The sequence below is a fragment of the Anoplophora glabripennis genome, unplaced genomic scaffold (assembly GCF_000390285.2).
Source record: "Anoplophora glabripennis isolate ALB-LARVAE unplaced genomic scaffold, Agla_2.0 scaffold195, whole genome shotgun sequence".
NCBI classification, from domain to species: Eukaryota; Metazoa; Arthropoda; class Insecta; order Coleoptera; family Cerambycidae; genus Anoplophora; species Anoplophora glabripennis.
Window position 1 is genome coordinate 561,497 of NW_019416334.1, and position 14,009 is coordinate 575,505.

General features: G+C 33.6%; 1 protein-coding gene across 1 annotated transcript in view; it reads left to right on the forward strand.

The window, feature by feature from the left end:
* LOC108904736 overlaps positions 1-13,595 on the forward strand; it is a 26,571-nt gene extending 12,976 nt beyond the window's left edge. Inside the window, exons 12-21 of the mRNA XM_023454148.1 lie at positions 6,177-6,246; positions 6,304-6,508; positions 8,896-9,119; positions 9,254-9,456; positions 9,517-9,769; positions 9,855-10,019; positions 10,287-10,415; positions 12,272-12,596; positions 12,695-12,927; positions 13,266-13,595. Coding sequence (XP_023309916.1) covers positions 6,177-6,246; positions 6,304-6,508; positions 8,896-9,119; positions 9,254-9,456; positions 9,517-9,769; positions 9,855-10,019; positions 10,287-10,415; positions 12,272-12,596; positions 12,695-12,927; positions 13,266-13,490 — 2,032 coding nt within the window. The 3' untranslated portion in view covers positions 13,491-13,595. The remainder of the gene's footprint in view (positions 1-6,176; positions 6,247-6,303; positions 6,509-8,895; positions 9,120-9,253; positions 9,457-9,516; positions 9,770-9,854; positions 10,020-10,286; positions 10,416-12,271; positions 12,597-12,694; positions 12,928-13,265) is intronic.
* The last annotated feature ends 414 nt before the right edge of the window (positions 13,596-14,009 follow it).

Genomic DNA, 14,009 nt, shown 5'->3' on the forward strand with positions numbered 1-14,009 from the left:
CCAAAAATCTCCGTGGATATACGATTCACCCAAATATGGCTTTTTGAAACAGATACCGTCTGGACTAAAATCACAGAAGATGAAACTGATGAAACTCAGCAGAAATATAAAGGAAAAAATAAAAAGAAACATGAGCCATGTAAAAACTGCATCATATGTTGTTACAGGATTTTAAATAGATACAATCTATTGACAAACGTATTTCTCTTTGCATCAGTAGCATATAAATACGTATTATCTCTATCGTTTACACAAGTAGCTTGTGAGAGGTCGTTTAGCACTTTGAAGTTTTTAAAAAATCGTTTGAGAAGTTCGCTGACTCAGGAAAAACTAGAGACTTTTATGTTAATGGCATTAAATGTAGACATTTTAAATAGTTTGTCATTAGATGATATAATTAATGAATTAGTTTTAAAAAGTACACTTTTAAAAAATCTCCTTTTATATTAAATTGGAATTTTTAGATTATACTTAGCTCTACAACACAATATTTTCGATTGATACAAAATATATATTTTAATGATTATTTATTTATTAAAAAGAATAATGCTTTAACTTCTTATACCTTCCAACTACTACTTATCCATTTTAAAAAAATCTAAATTATTTTAATTTAAGATTTTAATTTTTATCTACAAACAAATTGTGATATTAATTATTTTTAAAACAATATCAAATTATCTATGGCTAACTTTTTTCAAATATTTCAAATAAATCATTCACGAAGAGCCTATTTAAAATAAAATAAATTCTGAAACTTTCAAAAAACGGGCCGCTTGATGAATGTTTCCCGGGCCTGTTCATCTAGCCAGTCCGCCTCTGCTGTCTGCCAGGAATACAATTTTGAACACAGTGCAACCATCAAAACATGCCTTTATATCAAGGAAATACTAAGTATCTATCTCAATTTTCAAACACGGAGCAAAATCAGTGCCAGTTGATGTCTACATATTTAATCTAGCAAGCAGTTTTAGATTTCTTTAAATCTAAGATGCTAGTAATTTGAATTTGTTCTTCGAATTAATTTGAGGAACAAGCAGTTTTCGTGCCACAAGAAAAAATTAAAAAGAAACAGTCTTTCTGGACAAACAATGATTTGCCCAAAATCTAGATAAAGACTGTGAGACTTTGATTTATTTATACTAATCGCCGTAGTACGCGTAGTAGCGTTCGAAATTCACCCATGTTTCGAAAAATCAACTAAGTATCAAAAAGTTATCTTTCAAACTAACAGTAAGTGCCGCGAAAAGCAGCAAGTGCAGGGCGGGAAAATAAATTTTCCATCCAAGTTTAAAATATTTTCCGGAATTCCCCTATGATACCACGATTGCCACCAAAAACCGTCAGTCGTACCAAACGATGCTGACAGCGCTTGTGACGAAGCACGAAACCGCCCCCGACAGCGCAAGACGGTGCGAAAATATTCACCACCCTTTCGAATTTTGGCAAAACGTAACTTCAAATATTTCGACAATTGAACTACAGCGTGGCCTTAGAGTCACCATTAATCGAAATGAGCTGCAGGCTGCAGCTCAATAACTCTAGGGAGACACTCACAATCAACATAGGAACGTCAATATAAAATGCCAATCTACGATGCATACCTGTTAGGGTACCCTGCGGAGCCAGCGTAGAGAGTGTTCGAACGTCCACCTAGACCGCCTGTAGTTCAACAAGTACATGTACGTTTTAAATTATTGTCTTTTGCATTGTATAAAGCTTCTAAATCAATATACAGGCTGTTAAAAATTTGCTTTTCACTACAGGGATCTTGGAAACGGTAACAGATACGAACTACATTACATTGGACCAAAGTTGCATAATCAGGGGACCAACATTATGCCTCTAAAAAATCACGGCTAACATGATTAGTTTTCGAAGAATTTAAAAGAAATGAAATTTTGGAAATCATTTTTATTTCATTTCAGCCTTGTTTGATGATATTAAAAAAAGGAGAACACTTTCTCATGGCAATTTTTTTGCCCTCTATGGATTGGCATAAGCAATTTTTATATGTAACGTTTCCTCTCTCCAGGACCATTATTAACATCATTTTTTTTTAAATACAACCCTGGAAATTTTATTACATTTTTTACAAGCCTTCGCGACCACCAATACTGCCGCATCCCGAATCAGATTCAGACGTTTTGTCTCGAAAAATTCATCTTCAATGTATTCGTTACAAATATCTAATTTTTTATTTAGACTTCTATGTTTCTTGAATTATTGTATACTCTAAGTGACATTAGACCCTGTGAAATTCACCTAGTTATTAAAACTATTACCATTACACGTTATAATAAAACATTATTAGAGTTTTAATCACCTGGTCATATACAAAAAAAATCGATAAAAAACAAAACGGCACAAATATCGCCAATACCGTTAGAGATAGATATAGGGAACCTATACACAGTTTGAAAGAGTTTTAAATTTCCCATCTCCCAAAGTAAAAATATACTGGGTGTTCCATTTAAAATAACCAAGTTACTGCTGTTTAAAGTTGAGAGAAGTATTCAGCAGTTTTTTGAACACCCTGTATAATACTAAGTGACGACAAATATAACAATTTATAACTTCAAGGATCTAAAATAGACCCTCCAAAGCTGCTTCCTTAAAATTATTTTTTTATTGCTAATATTAAATTTCTACGCTATGCCTGCATTTTCACTAAAATTGAAATATCTCACAAACTGTAAGTCCTAGGTATGCAGAACCTTTAATAAAGTTCATCTATTTTTTTACGGTGCTTTCAAAAATGCAGTAAAATACAGGGTGTTCCATTTAAAAAAACATAACTTTGATATGGTACGCTTTTCCTGGACACCCTGTATATTTCAAAATATTTTTAAAATGTTGCCGTAATCAACCTACACATACCCACATAAACAGGTTTCTGTAACATTTGCCGTTTGGTCACTAGTGACCGAGGCGTTACTGGTGGCCCACTCTGTATAATTCGATTAGTTGTTGCGTCAAAATTAAAACATTACCTATACAATTTTAATTTCATTAGGACAAATTAATTTTTAAAAATACATATGGACAAACGAAACTCCAAATGAGTATTATATTTATAAAACATTACAGTAAGGAAAAATTTCCGTTTTGACACATGCTCAAAATGAAGATAAGCATAATATGATCGGAATTTATTATACCTGTAACCGCAACTGTGTAAAAGCGTGTCAGATGTATTTGTATGAATATCCTGAAAAAAATTAGATTGAATTTTGCGCACTCGAGAAATCTAGAAATAACTATAAGTACGGCATTAAAACTAATAATGTTTTATTGTATCGTATGATGGTAATAGTTTAAATAACTAGGTGGATTTCACAAGGTCTAATAACACTTTAGTGTACGATAATTCAAGAAACAAAAATCTAAATAAAAAATTAGATAAATTTAGAACGAATACATTCAAGATGAATTTTTCTAGACAAAACATCTGAATCTGGTTAGGTCTGAAACAGTACAGTATTGTGAGGCTTGCAAAAAGTGGAATAACATTCTCAGGATCGTATTTAAAAAAATGAAGTTGATGATAGTCTTAGAGAGACGAAACATTACATATAAAAATTGATTATGCCATTCGATAGAGGGCAAAAAGTTGCCATGGGAAAGTGTTCTTCTTTTTTCAATATCACCTCCAACAAGGCTGAAATGAAACAAAAACGGATTTCCAAAATTTCGGTTATTTTTATTACACTATTTTTGCCTAACCAAAAAGCCTGAAAAAAGCAAACAAGAAAAAAATTAATTAACCTTAACAGTTAAAGTGAAAAAATCTATACTTTTCCATTTTCAAAATTTAGAATAACGCTTCTTTTAATACTGGGATTGAAATTTTTTTGATAATCTGCTTCCATAGCAAGATATATCATATTTATATTATACTTACTTCTTTTAATATTTGATAGCCATCAAAGGTCTAAGTTACCCCAGTAATCTTATTTTTCTGATAATACGGGAGTATGTGGAATTTTTTGTGTGTAGATGTATATTTATTCTTTACTGTCTTGCAGAATTTTATGTTACGTTCAATAGTCTTAAAAATTATGTCTATGGGGGTTTATTCTTTTATTCAATTCATTGTTAAAAAAAAAATGAAAAATGTAATGAGTAAAAATGAAAATAAAAATGAAGCTTTTGGGTGGTTATTCAAAATATACAATGGAAATCTTTTCGGTAAACTGACTGTCTGGAGTTTTGTGATCTTTTTTAATTTCACAATTTTGAGAACCATCATTTTACCGTCGAAAGCGGCTGGTGTATTTTGTCAATTATATGGTTTATTGTTTAACGTTAGATTTTCAAAGAAAACATCGTATCAGAGGTTTAGAAACCACTTCCTATCTATTTAACATTAGATGTTTTTGTTTTTATCCGCTTATTTTTCTCTCACCGCTTTCTTCTTCTGTTTTCTGATAGTCGGTGACCACAAATAACCCCGCATTAATATAAAAGCGAGTATTTTCGGTAATTTTTCAGTTTTCTTACAGTAACCTCACCAACACGTTTGGCCCTCTTCCTAAGTAGATTCGTAAGTAGATTTTTTTTATTTTAGTCAAATTAACTCAGAATTATGCCTAATTGTTGTTATGTTTTACATATATTTTGAAGTCTTTATATTATTTGCTTAAATAATTATATTATTTATATTTCATTGCGAAACTTTTATTTTTAATTAAACTTTTGTTTGCTTACCAGTTTTTTTTTAAATTTTCTGTTATTAATTTGGATACTTAATTCAGTGAAGGGTATTTTTATAGTCAATGGAAGTTTATTGCATTTTTTTTTAATATTCATTGGATATATTCGCCGAGATTGAATATTAGTTATTTGCACATTTCAAATGTAATATTCGACTTAATATTTATAAGCGTATTCAAGATTTGATTTTTTTTCAATTTTTAGAAATACATCTAAAACATTATCGTATATTTATGAGGCGGGTTATTGTCATTATTTAGAAACTGCATCTACCCGTGCTTAAAATGTATGTATAGATTTAATATTCATCCAGTAATTATAAATAGGTAGGATTATACAGAGTGTTCCTAAATAAGTGTCGTGACTGTGAATTCCTCTTGAACAAGAAACATTATTTTCCTCTGCCATTTTTCTCTCCGGGCTTTCGTTTTCGAGATACACGATGTCAAAACATTAATGTTTTTGTAGTTTTTTGACAATATCTTTGGAACGGTTTGAACTACAGGACTGAGCTTTTGTACACACATTACCACTACTACAGCTACTTTTTCGCACCCTTCGCGAATTCATTGGACGTGCCAGTGGTGTTTCCCCCCTAACTTTTACGTCACTGGAAAAATTGACAACTGGCCGTTTTCAAGAAAAATGACTTTTTATGAACAAAAACAAACATTTTGCTAAGGTTTAAAAAATCTTTTGTAATTCAAAAAGTAGGTAGTAATAATTAACAATTTTAACGAAATTTAACAGATAGGATTTTAACTAAAAAAAAAACTAAAAAATAATTTGTTATCACTTTAGTGATTAAATCTTACAAAAACTGTTCAAATTTACGTTCGTTGGCTTGTATGCACGCATTACATCGTCGGATCATGTTTCTAATAAACCTTGTTCATAATTTGATGGGTAATTTTTCTTGAAAACGGTTGATGTTAGAGCAATGAACTAAGAGAACTCTTTTTGTGTAAAATTCATTGGCGGTCCAGAATTTGCTCTCAAATGTCTGTTTCTCCAGTGGCGTAAAAGTTAGGGGGGAAACCCTTATGATACCTTAAAATCTCCACCACTATTAATAGTGGTAATGTGTGTACAAAAGCTCAGTCCTGTAGTTCAAACGGTTCCTAAGATATTAGCAAAAAACTAAAAAATAAAGTTTTGACACCGTGTATCTCGAAAACGAAAGCCCGGAGAGAAAAATGGAAAAGGAAAATATTGTTTATTTTTTCAAGAGAATTTACAGTTTTCCGTTGTGACACTTATTTAGGAACACCCTATAGAATATTTTTTTACAGAAGACAACTGAATTTATTTATTTATTGAGTCTTTCACTAATTTAAATTTTTATAAAATAAAATGAAAATCGCATTGAAGAGAATTTAATAATTTTTAGAGTAACGGAATTGACGGACCGATTTCATCATGTCTGACAAAAGAAGCAATCTTCTACTGTTATTCGACAGACCCCAAGAACCCAGTTTTATGCCCAAAGGAGACACGAAGAGCGTCTTCGACCTCCCTCCAGATTACTTAGTATGTTCACTGTTGTCTATTATTATCGAGCAGCTCAGTAATTAATGATAATTACAGCCCGACAAATACAAATCCGTGGGAACGTTAGTAGTATCTCGTTTCGGCCAATCTGAGGAAGGGGACCAGTTTCCCAAAATTGCAGTCAAAAAGATTTCAATTCCTCCTCTGGATGAAGTCATGCAGCTGCGCAGAGATGAGAACTTCTCCCTTTTCATCCCTAGACATCGCCAGATGGCTGCCAGTCTGATAAACATCTTCTTAGGTATTGTAGAATAATTATAGTGTACCATTATAGCCTATTTTCGAGGGCATATCGATTATTATTTTAGAGGGGAAGCTTCAGGTCAAAACAGATTTTGGAAATGTCTCGAATTTTTTTCTAAAATATTAACACAGATCTCTTCACGTAAAAGCTAGTAGCGGGCTTAATTTTTTAACATCTCTAAGAGTTTTCAAATTATAGATCGAAGTTTTGAAAAACATTTATTACTATTATTTCTTTATGTTTCTAGAATAAGTGTAATTCTATAAAAAGTAAAACGCTCAATTTTTTAATAAGTTTCTGTTTAACTTATCAACTATATAAATTTGTTTATCCAACACTTGTATATAATGATACTACGAGTATAATTTATTTGGTTTTAAAGGAAAATGTGGCCTATAAGCCACTAGTGAGTTATAAGTCATAAGTCACTAGTAAGTTAACCCACTAGTGACTTATAGAAATCATAAAAAGACAAATGTTTGGTTTATTTTTAATTTTTATTAGAAAACCAATTTGAAATAGTAAACTTACTACAATCTGCCTACTTATTAATATTAACATGTTAAAGCCGTAATTTGTTGCCAAAGGATTATTGGAATCAAATTGTGGTTGTGGTTAAATTTATAGAACAGGTTGCCCCTTTGCTTGTGCTTGCTTCAGAACTCTGTACCCCTTGTATTTTTTTTAGCAATATTAATTTTGCTGGAAATTGACTCTTCTATATAACCTTCTGCCACGGTAGATGACTTCCATCCATCCCGTGGCGTTTGAGTGTTGTAATATCCCCTCCAGCATTGGCCAAGGGAGTTGCAGATGTGCGACGCAAGCCATGCCATGTATATAAATTAGAATATGTTAAACCCAAAAATCGCGCAACAACATTAGGGATTTTTAATAGCTTATTAATACCAACACATTGACGTGTGTATTTTCCCTTTTGAAAATTGCAAAAGAACCTTTTAGGCTACACATTTTGAGGCCTTAGCTTAGAATATTTTCTAATTAATTCAATTGACAATTGGATTTACACAAAATCCTTCATTTAACACAGCGAAGCTTCTTGGTTTATTCGTTTTAGTATTTGAAATCATGATGTTGATATACTGCCCTTTGTCCTCTATATTGTCTATGCTTAGATGGGTCAATTCCTCGCAACGGCAAGCGCCAAAAACTCCTAATATCAGCGCCACCTAAAAACAACAAATTTAATAAATATAACTCATTCAATAGAACCTACCTTATACATAAAATGATCTTCGTCTAGGGCTTCACGTAAAAATTGTTCGATTTGTTCTCTTTCTAAAACCTTGGGATTTTTTTGATTCAAAATGTTTGTGCTTAGACTTTAGAAATGCCATTAGTCTTCCGAATTTAGAAATTTCAATGTTCTTGTAAACTCTCAAAGTTGACTTCATGGAATATTTAGACCACAATGTGGATGGAGCCAATTTCTCACTTAAATTGAAAAAATAAGCTAGCAAGACATCTTTATTTACGCTCGTGCGTCGTATATTTCATTTTTCAACTAAGGCTAAAAAATAAAAAAAGTTCCAGGTTGCAAATTTGAAATAAAAAAAACTGATAGATTTCAATGTATTATTATGAAATCTACCATGAAAAAAATCAGTGCGATTGTGGAAGATCCTCAGGATCGACCAGACTAATAATTAGTCAATTTGTTTATAAGGCCATAACTTGTAAACTATTCAACTTATCGATTCCAGATTTTGTGTGAGTTATTAGACAGTGATAAGGAATGAGATGATGCGATGCCAAAACGTTCTGGTAATAATAACGCAGTTTATAAATGTTTAATTCAAATGTCATAAATAAACTTCTTCTGTTTATAACTTTAGATCAAATCAATAATTTTGTAGGTCTTTTGGAGACAAAAAAAAGTACCTTACTCTTTTCTCGAGGAAATGAACGGAAAAAAGTTATAAGCGAAAAACGTAAATTTACGTAAAAATTATACAATTAACCACCCTGTAAACAATCTCCCCCCCATTTTTATGATTGGGGAAACTAATATGTTAGTGTACATAATATTTACCATCTATAGTGATAAATTCAGCTTGCTGAAACAAAAAGTCGCGAATTTCCCAGCTTATTTTCTTGGCCTATTTAACTCTGGTTGCTTGCCATGTACTAATTTCATCAAAAGAGATGATGGATATATACATTAAAACTTTACCAAAATATACAAGGTAGTTTTAAAGTTAGCCCGTTAGGAAATATGTTAGGAAAATAAAATTATAGGGAGTGATAGTATTACTTCTCCTTCTCTATTGCTATTCCTATTCATTTCCGAGAGATTAACAAATACCTAACACCATGTATAAGTTTAAAACAATCATTCTGTTTCTTATCCTGTTATCCTTTAGGTGTAAGGACCGTCGATGACCTTTTGTCAGTCGCTGTCTACGCTAGAGACAGGGTGAATCCCTACCTGTTCAACTACGCCCTCTCCGTCGCCTTGCTGCATAGGCCAGACACCCAAAATCTGGACTTGCCTTCCTTCATCCACTCTTTCCCTGATAAATTTGTCGATGCCAAGGTGTTCAACGCCGCCAGAGAAACTGCTACAGTAGTTCCAGAAGACTCTAGGGTAAGTTACCTTAATGTTTTATTCAAAATTTCAATTTAATCTTTATTTACTTTGTATTTGTTAACTTTGTGTAATTTTGATTTACCTTTGACTGTTGGTTGATGTATCCAATAAACATCTGGTACTTTGTTTAGACACCAATTGTAATTGACAAGGACTTCACAGCATCAGATTTAGAAGAAGAACATCGTCTGGCTTACTTCAGGGAAGACTTGGGTATCAACCTTCACCATTGGCATTGGCACTTGGTGTATCCCTTCGAAGCAGCCAGGGAAGTCGTGGATAAGGATAGGAGAGGGGAACTCTTCTACTATATGCATCAGCAGGTAGTGGCAAGGTAATTGCTAGAACTATTAAAACTCATGATTTTTACCAATTAATCAACGCTAATTTTCAGATACAATTTCGAACGCCTATGCAACAAGCTAAAACGCGTGGAACGTTTCATAAATTGGAAGGAGGAAATCAAGGAGGCCTACTTCCCAAAACTGGACAGTACGGTAGCCAGCAGATCCTGGCCTGCCCGATCTGCCAACCAGAAACTGAGCAATTTGAAACGAGAGGTAGACCAAATCGTTTTGGACATCGATGATTTGGAGAGATGGAGAGACAGAATTTTCGAGGCCATAAACAGAGGTGTAGTAAGAAATGTAAGTACTGGAAACGGGGGACATAAATTGTCTTTTGCCCACTCCTCAGAATTTGCTACACATTCAGTAACTTTAATTTTCACAGTCTGACGGAAGTGAAAGGCAGCTGGATGAATTTGGAGGTATCGACATACTTGGAAACATGGTTGAATCCAGCATCTTGTCTCCAGATAGAGGTTTTTATGGTGACTTACACAACATGGGTCATGTGTTTCTTTCCTATATTCACGATCCTGATCACAGAAATTTGGTAAGTGAGAAAGGATCATAAAAAAACATTCCATTTATTTAAGATAATCCAAAATGATTATTCATACTTTGGTTGAACGAACTACATAGAAATGAGAAATAGTAATAAATAACCAGATAATTTTTTCTGTAATTTTAATAGTTGGAAATTTGAAATTAAAAAAGATGTTAATATTCTATTCCATAATATTCTAAAACACAATACAATATTTTCTTTTCCATGGAAAACGTTTTTCTTATAAAAATGTTATGAAATGATTTTTTTTAGGAGTCTTTTGGTGTTATTGGTGATTCTACCACAGCAATGCGCGACCCAGTCTTCTACAGGTGGCACGCCTACATAGATGACCTTTTCCAGGAATACAAATCTACTTTGCCAAGATATTCCGAGGATAGGGTAAGATGCTGATTTATTCAAAAGTTAACAGACATTTTCAAATAACAAAAAAACACATTTTTTATAACAACAAATACAACATTTTTAAATAACAACAAAATACATTTTAATTGACTAGTTATTTAATACAAAAAATTAATTGATGAAATATTTTAGTTTTAGAGTTATAATTCTTTTAGAACATTAGAAATTTGCCGGGGCATTTTTCAGTCCAAATGACATCGTCTTAATAGATTAATGATAGAATTAACATTAGGTAAAGAACAGCTATCATCTACGTTTTTTTTTTCATTCACCAATTTACTATAGCCGTCTACTAGTCGTCATTTTTTTTCCTTCATATTGCGTGTGTTTCTTTAGAAACAATCCAATACAGCTTAGAGCGAGCTTTGTATAAGTCTTATTATGTTATATTGTAACAGATCATTGACTTCTACTTCTCATATCCAAGACAAAGATTCTAATACGTATTTGATCTAAGGAAAATGAAAAGTCGGAATCTGATGAGTTCAGTCTAAGCACTTTATTTCTGTTTCAATTTCCTTTGGGGAAACTGTTAAAAATGGTTCTCTTTGCTCGGCTACTTCTTTTTTTACAAGCTTTTATTACAAGCTTTTATTTAACTTGCAATGTATGTTTGTTCGGGTGGAATCTTGCAACTCAATTTTGAAGCAGATATCCTCAACCGATTGAGCTGAAATTTTGTATACACATTCAGTTTGGATGACAATGCATGGTTAACTGTGTGACGTCATTCTAAATCCAACATGGCGGCACATGCAAGATGGCGCACTAATTATTTTTTTAATGCACTCCTACAATATGGGTATCAAATGAAAGGGCTTGCTAAGAATAACTCGAAAAATAAAGTGACGTCACTCTAAATCCAATATGGCGGACTTCTAAAACTTGAGACTCAATTTTGAAGCAGATATCTTCAACCGATTGAGCTAAAATTTTGTATACACATTCGGTTTGGATGACAATACATGATTAGCTGTGTGACTTTATTCTAAATCCAACATGGTGGAACGCCCAAGATGGCGGACGAATTAATTTTAATGCTTGCCTACAATATGAGTATCAAATGAAAGGACTTACAGAGAATACGAATGCGAGTTTGAAAAAAATAAGATGCTGAACATCCGTTATTCAATCCGTCTGAAATTTTGGTGTACTGGGGTTTTTGGAATCCTCGATTATGATATTGAGGTCGAATTGTCCAAGTCTGTAGGAACGGTTAGTTAACTTTGACTTGTGTAATTTGGTGAGATAGGCGTCAATAGCATTGGTTTGCAACCTGTCTAAGAGAAAGATAACTCCAAAATCAAACCCGGAACTGTGTTTCGTAAGACACAAGTCACGGTAAAATATAGTTACGGCACTGCAGAACGAAGAATGCTGCCAATTATATTATATGGGGCTTGCACAGTACATAAAATGCAGAGTAGTACTGTCCACAAGACCCTCCAAGCATACGTGGCTTTAAGTAGGGTAAAATCATTAGAAGGTCTCCTTATTGAAGAGCTAGACTGTTCGAAATTAACCGGCAAACGACCTTGCGATAATGATGCGTTGATTGAGATGCACAGACTGAGAAACGTGTCCAGCGATAACTAAAAAGTAAAAAATAAATTAAAAGTAAAAAAACCTTTTTAAAAAACAAGCTTTTATTTAAATGCGCTATAAAGAAAAAATAAACTTTTACTTTAAAACTTTTACTATCAACTTATAACGTCATTACACAATTTATATGTTATAAAAGCTTGTCGCGAGATTAAGTACTCGTATTTACTTAGTTTGCATTATTTCTTTTTAGCGCATTTAAATAATTTAGAACAATTTTTCGTTTTCAGTTAAACAACCCAGGAATTACAGTGGACCAGATCAGCATTGAATCCAGCCAAGGCAAGAACACCTTGAACACCTTGTGGCAGCAGTCTGACGTTGACCTGTCCAGGGGTCTCGACTTCCAACCGCGGGGTTCCGTCTTCGTGAGGTTCACGCACTTGCAGCACGTCGAGTTCACTTACAACATCGTCGTCAACAACACGAGCGGCGGTAACAAGGAGGGCACCTGCAGGATCTTCTTGTCTCCAAAATTCGACGAACGCGGCAACCCGTGGAAGTTCCAGGAGCAGAGGCTAATGTTCATCGAGCTGGACAAGTTCAAGGTCAACTGTAAGTTAACTTTTTTCCTGTTCCTAATCAAGTGCTATCTCATCTCAAACATTTGTTCAAGTTACTTAATAACTGCAACTAATTTATAATTTTTGTAGTGAAACAAGGGAAGAACAATATCAAACGTACATCCAACCAGTCTTCGGTGACGATCCCATTCGAGCGGACATTCCGGGATCAGGACAACAATAGGCCCACTGGAGGAGAAGCACTAGCTCAGTTCAATTTCTGCGGTTGTGGTTGGCCCCAGCATATGCTCATCCCCAAGGGGACACCAGAGGGCATAGCCTGTCAGCTGTTCGTGATGATCTCCAACTATGCCGACGATAGAGTAAGAGATTTTTTTTAAGTAGCTATTGTTTTTCCCTCTGGCTTTTATTTATATAATTTTTTAAGCTTCGCACAACTTGACGTGTCCAAATTGTATTTCCTTAAGTTTTATCACTTCGTTTCTACGTCATTAGTCTAAAAATGAAAAGAAAGTGGCCTTAAAATTGATCCTTGTGGTACCAAAACTGTTAAATTAACAATTGCCTATTTTTTACAATTTTAAGTATACATGTTTGAACACTTGGACTATAGATTCGTTAAAAAGTTCCGCTATCACCATTTGGCCTGCTATTCATATTTTTTAGGTAACAGTACATTTAACAGTAATTTTTCCTTTAGATTGACCAGGACATCACAGGAATTTGCAACGATGCTGACAGCTTCTGCGGTATCAAAGACAAGAAGTATCCTGACCGTCGGTCTATGGGTTACCCGTTCGACAGGCAAGCGAGAGATGGAGTCACTAACCTGCGAGAATTCCTTACCCCCAATATGAGAGTGCAAGACGTCACTATTAAATTCACTGACCAAGTTTTCCAGAAAACAAGGCCATCCAGGATGTAGAGAATTTTGACTGTTTGATAGTGTCCGTTAGTTTTCCGTTATTGGCTATTTCAATTTATTGTATCTAGTAGTATTAACATAAGGCAAATAAATTTGGCAAACATATCCGTGTTTTTAATGTTTTTATACAGGATGACGGCCCATTAGAATTATTTCAGAGACTACTTCGATTTGAATTTTGAAAATTTGGGATACCGGGTTTTCGGGCATGCCCTTCTCAAACTAAAATAATGGCGTCCACGTACCACTTCCGGTTATACCGGAAGTCGCCATCAACTTGCTTATTTTAAACCTATTCCTAAAATTAACTGGTTTCGAGACATCTAATTTTTTTCAAAAAAATGAAGAGAAACAGTGACTAGCTTCAAACTATGTGTATTTTATAGTAAGAAAGAAAAAGCAACAATATTTATAGGGGGGGATAGCTAGACCCCTAGCTTCCTATCCATACTTACAAAGTGGTTTAATTGCATACAGGGTGCTAGAAATTTAATGCCGAGTTTAGTTAACTTCAAACCT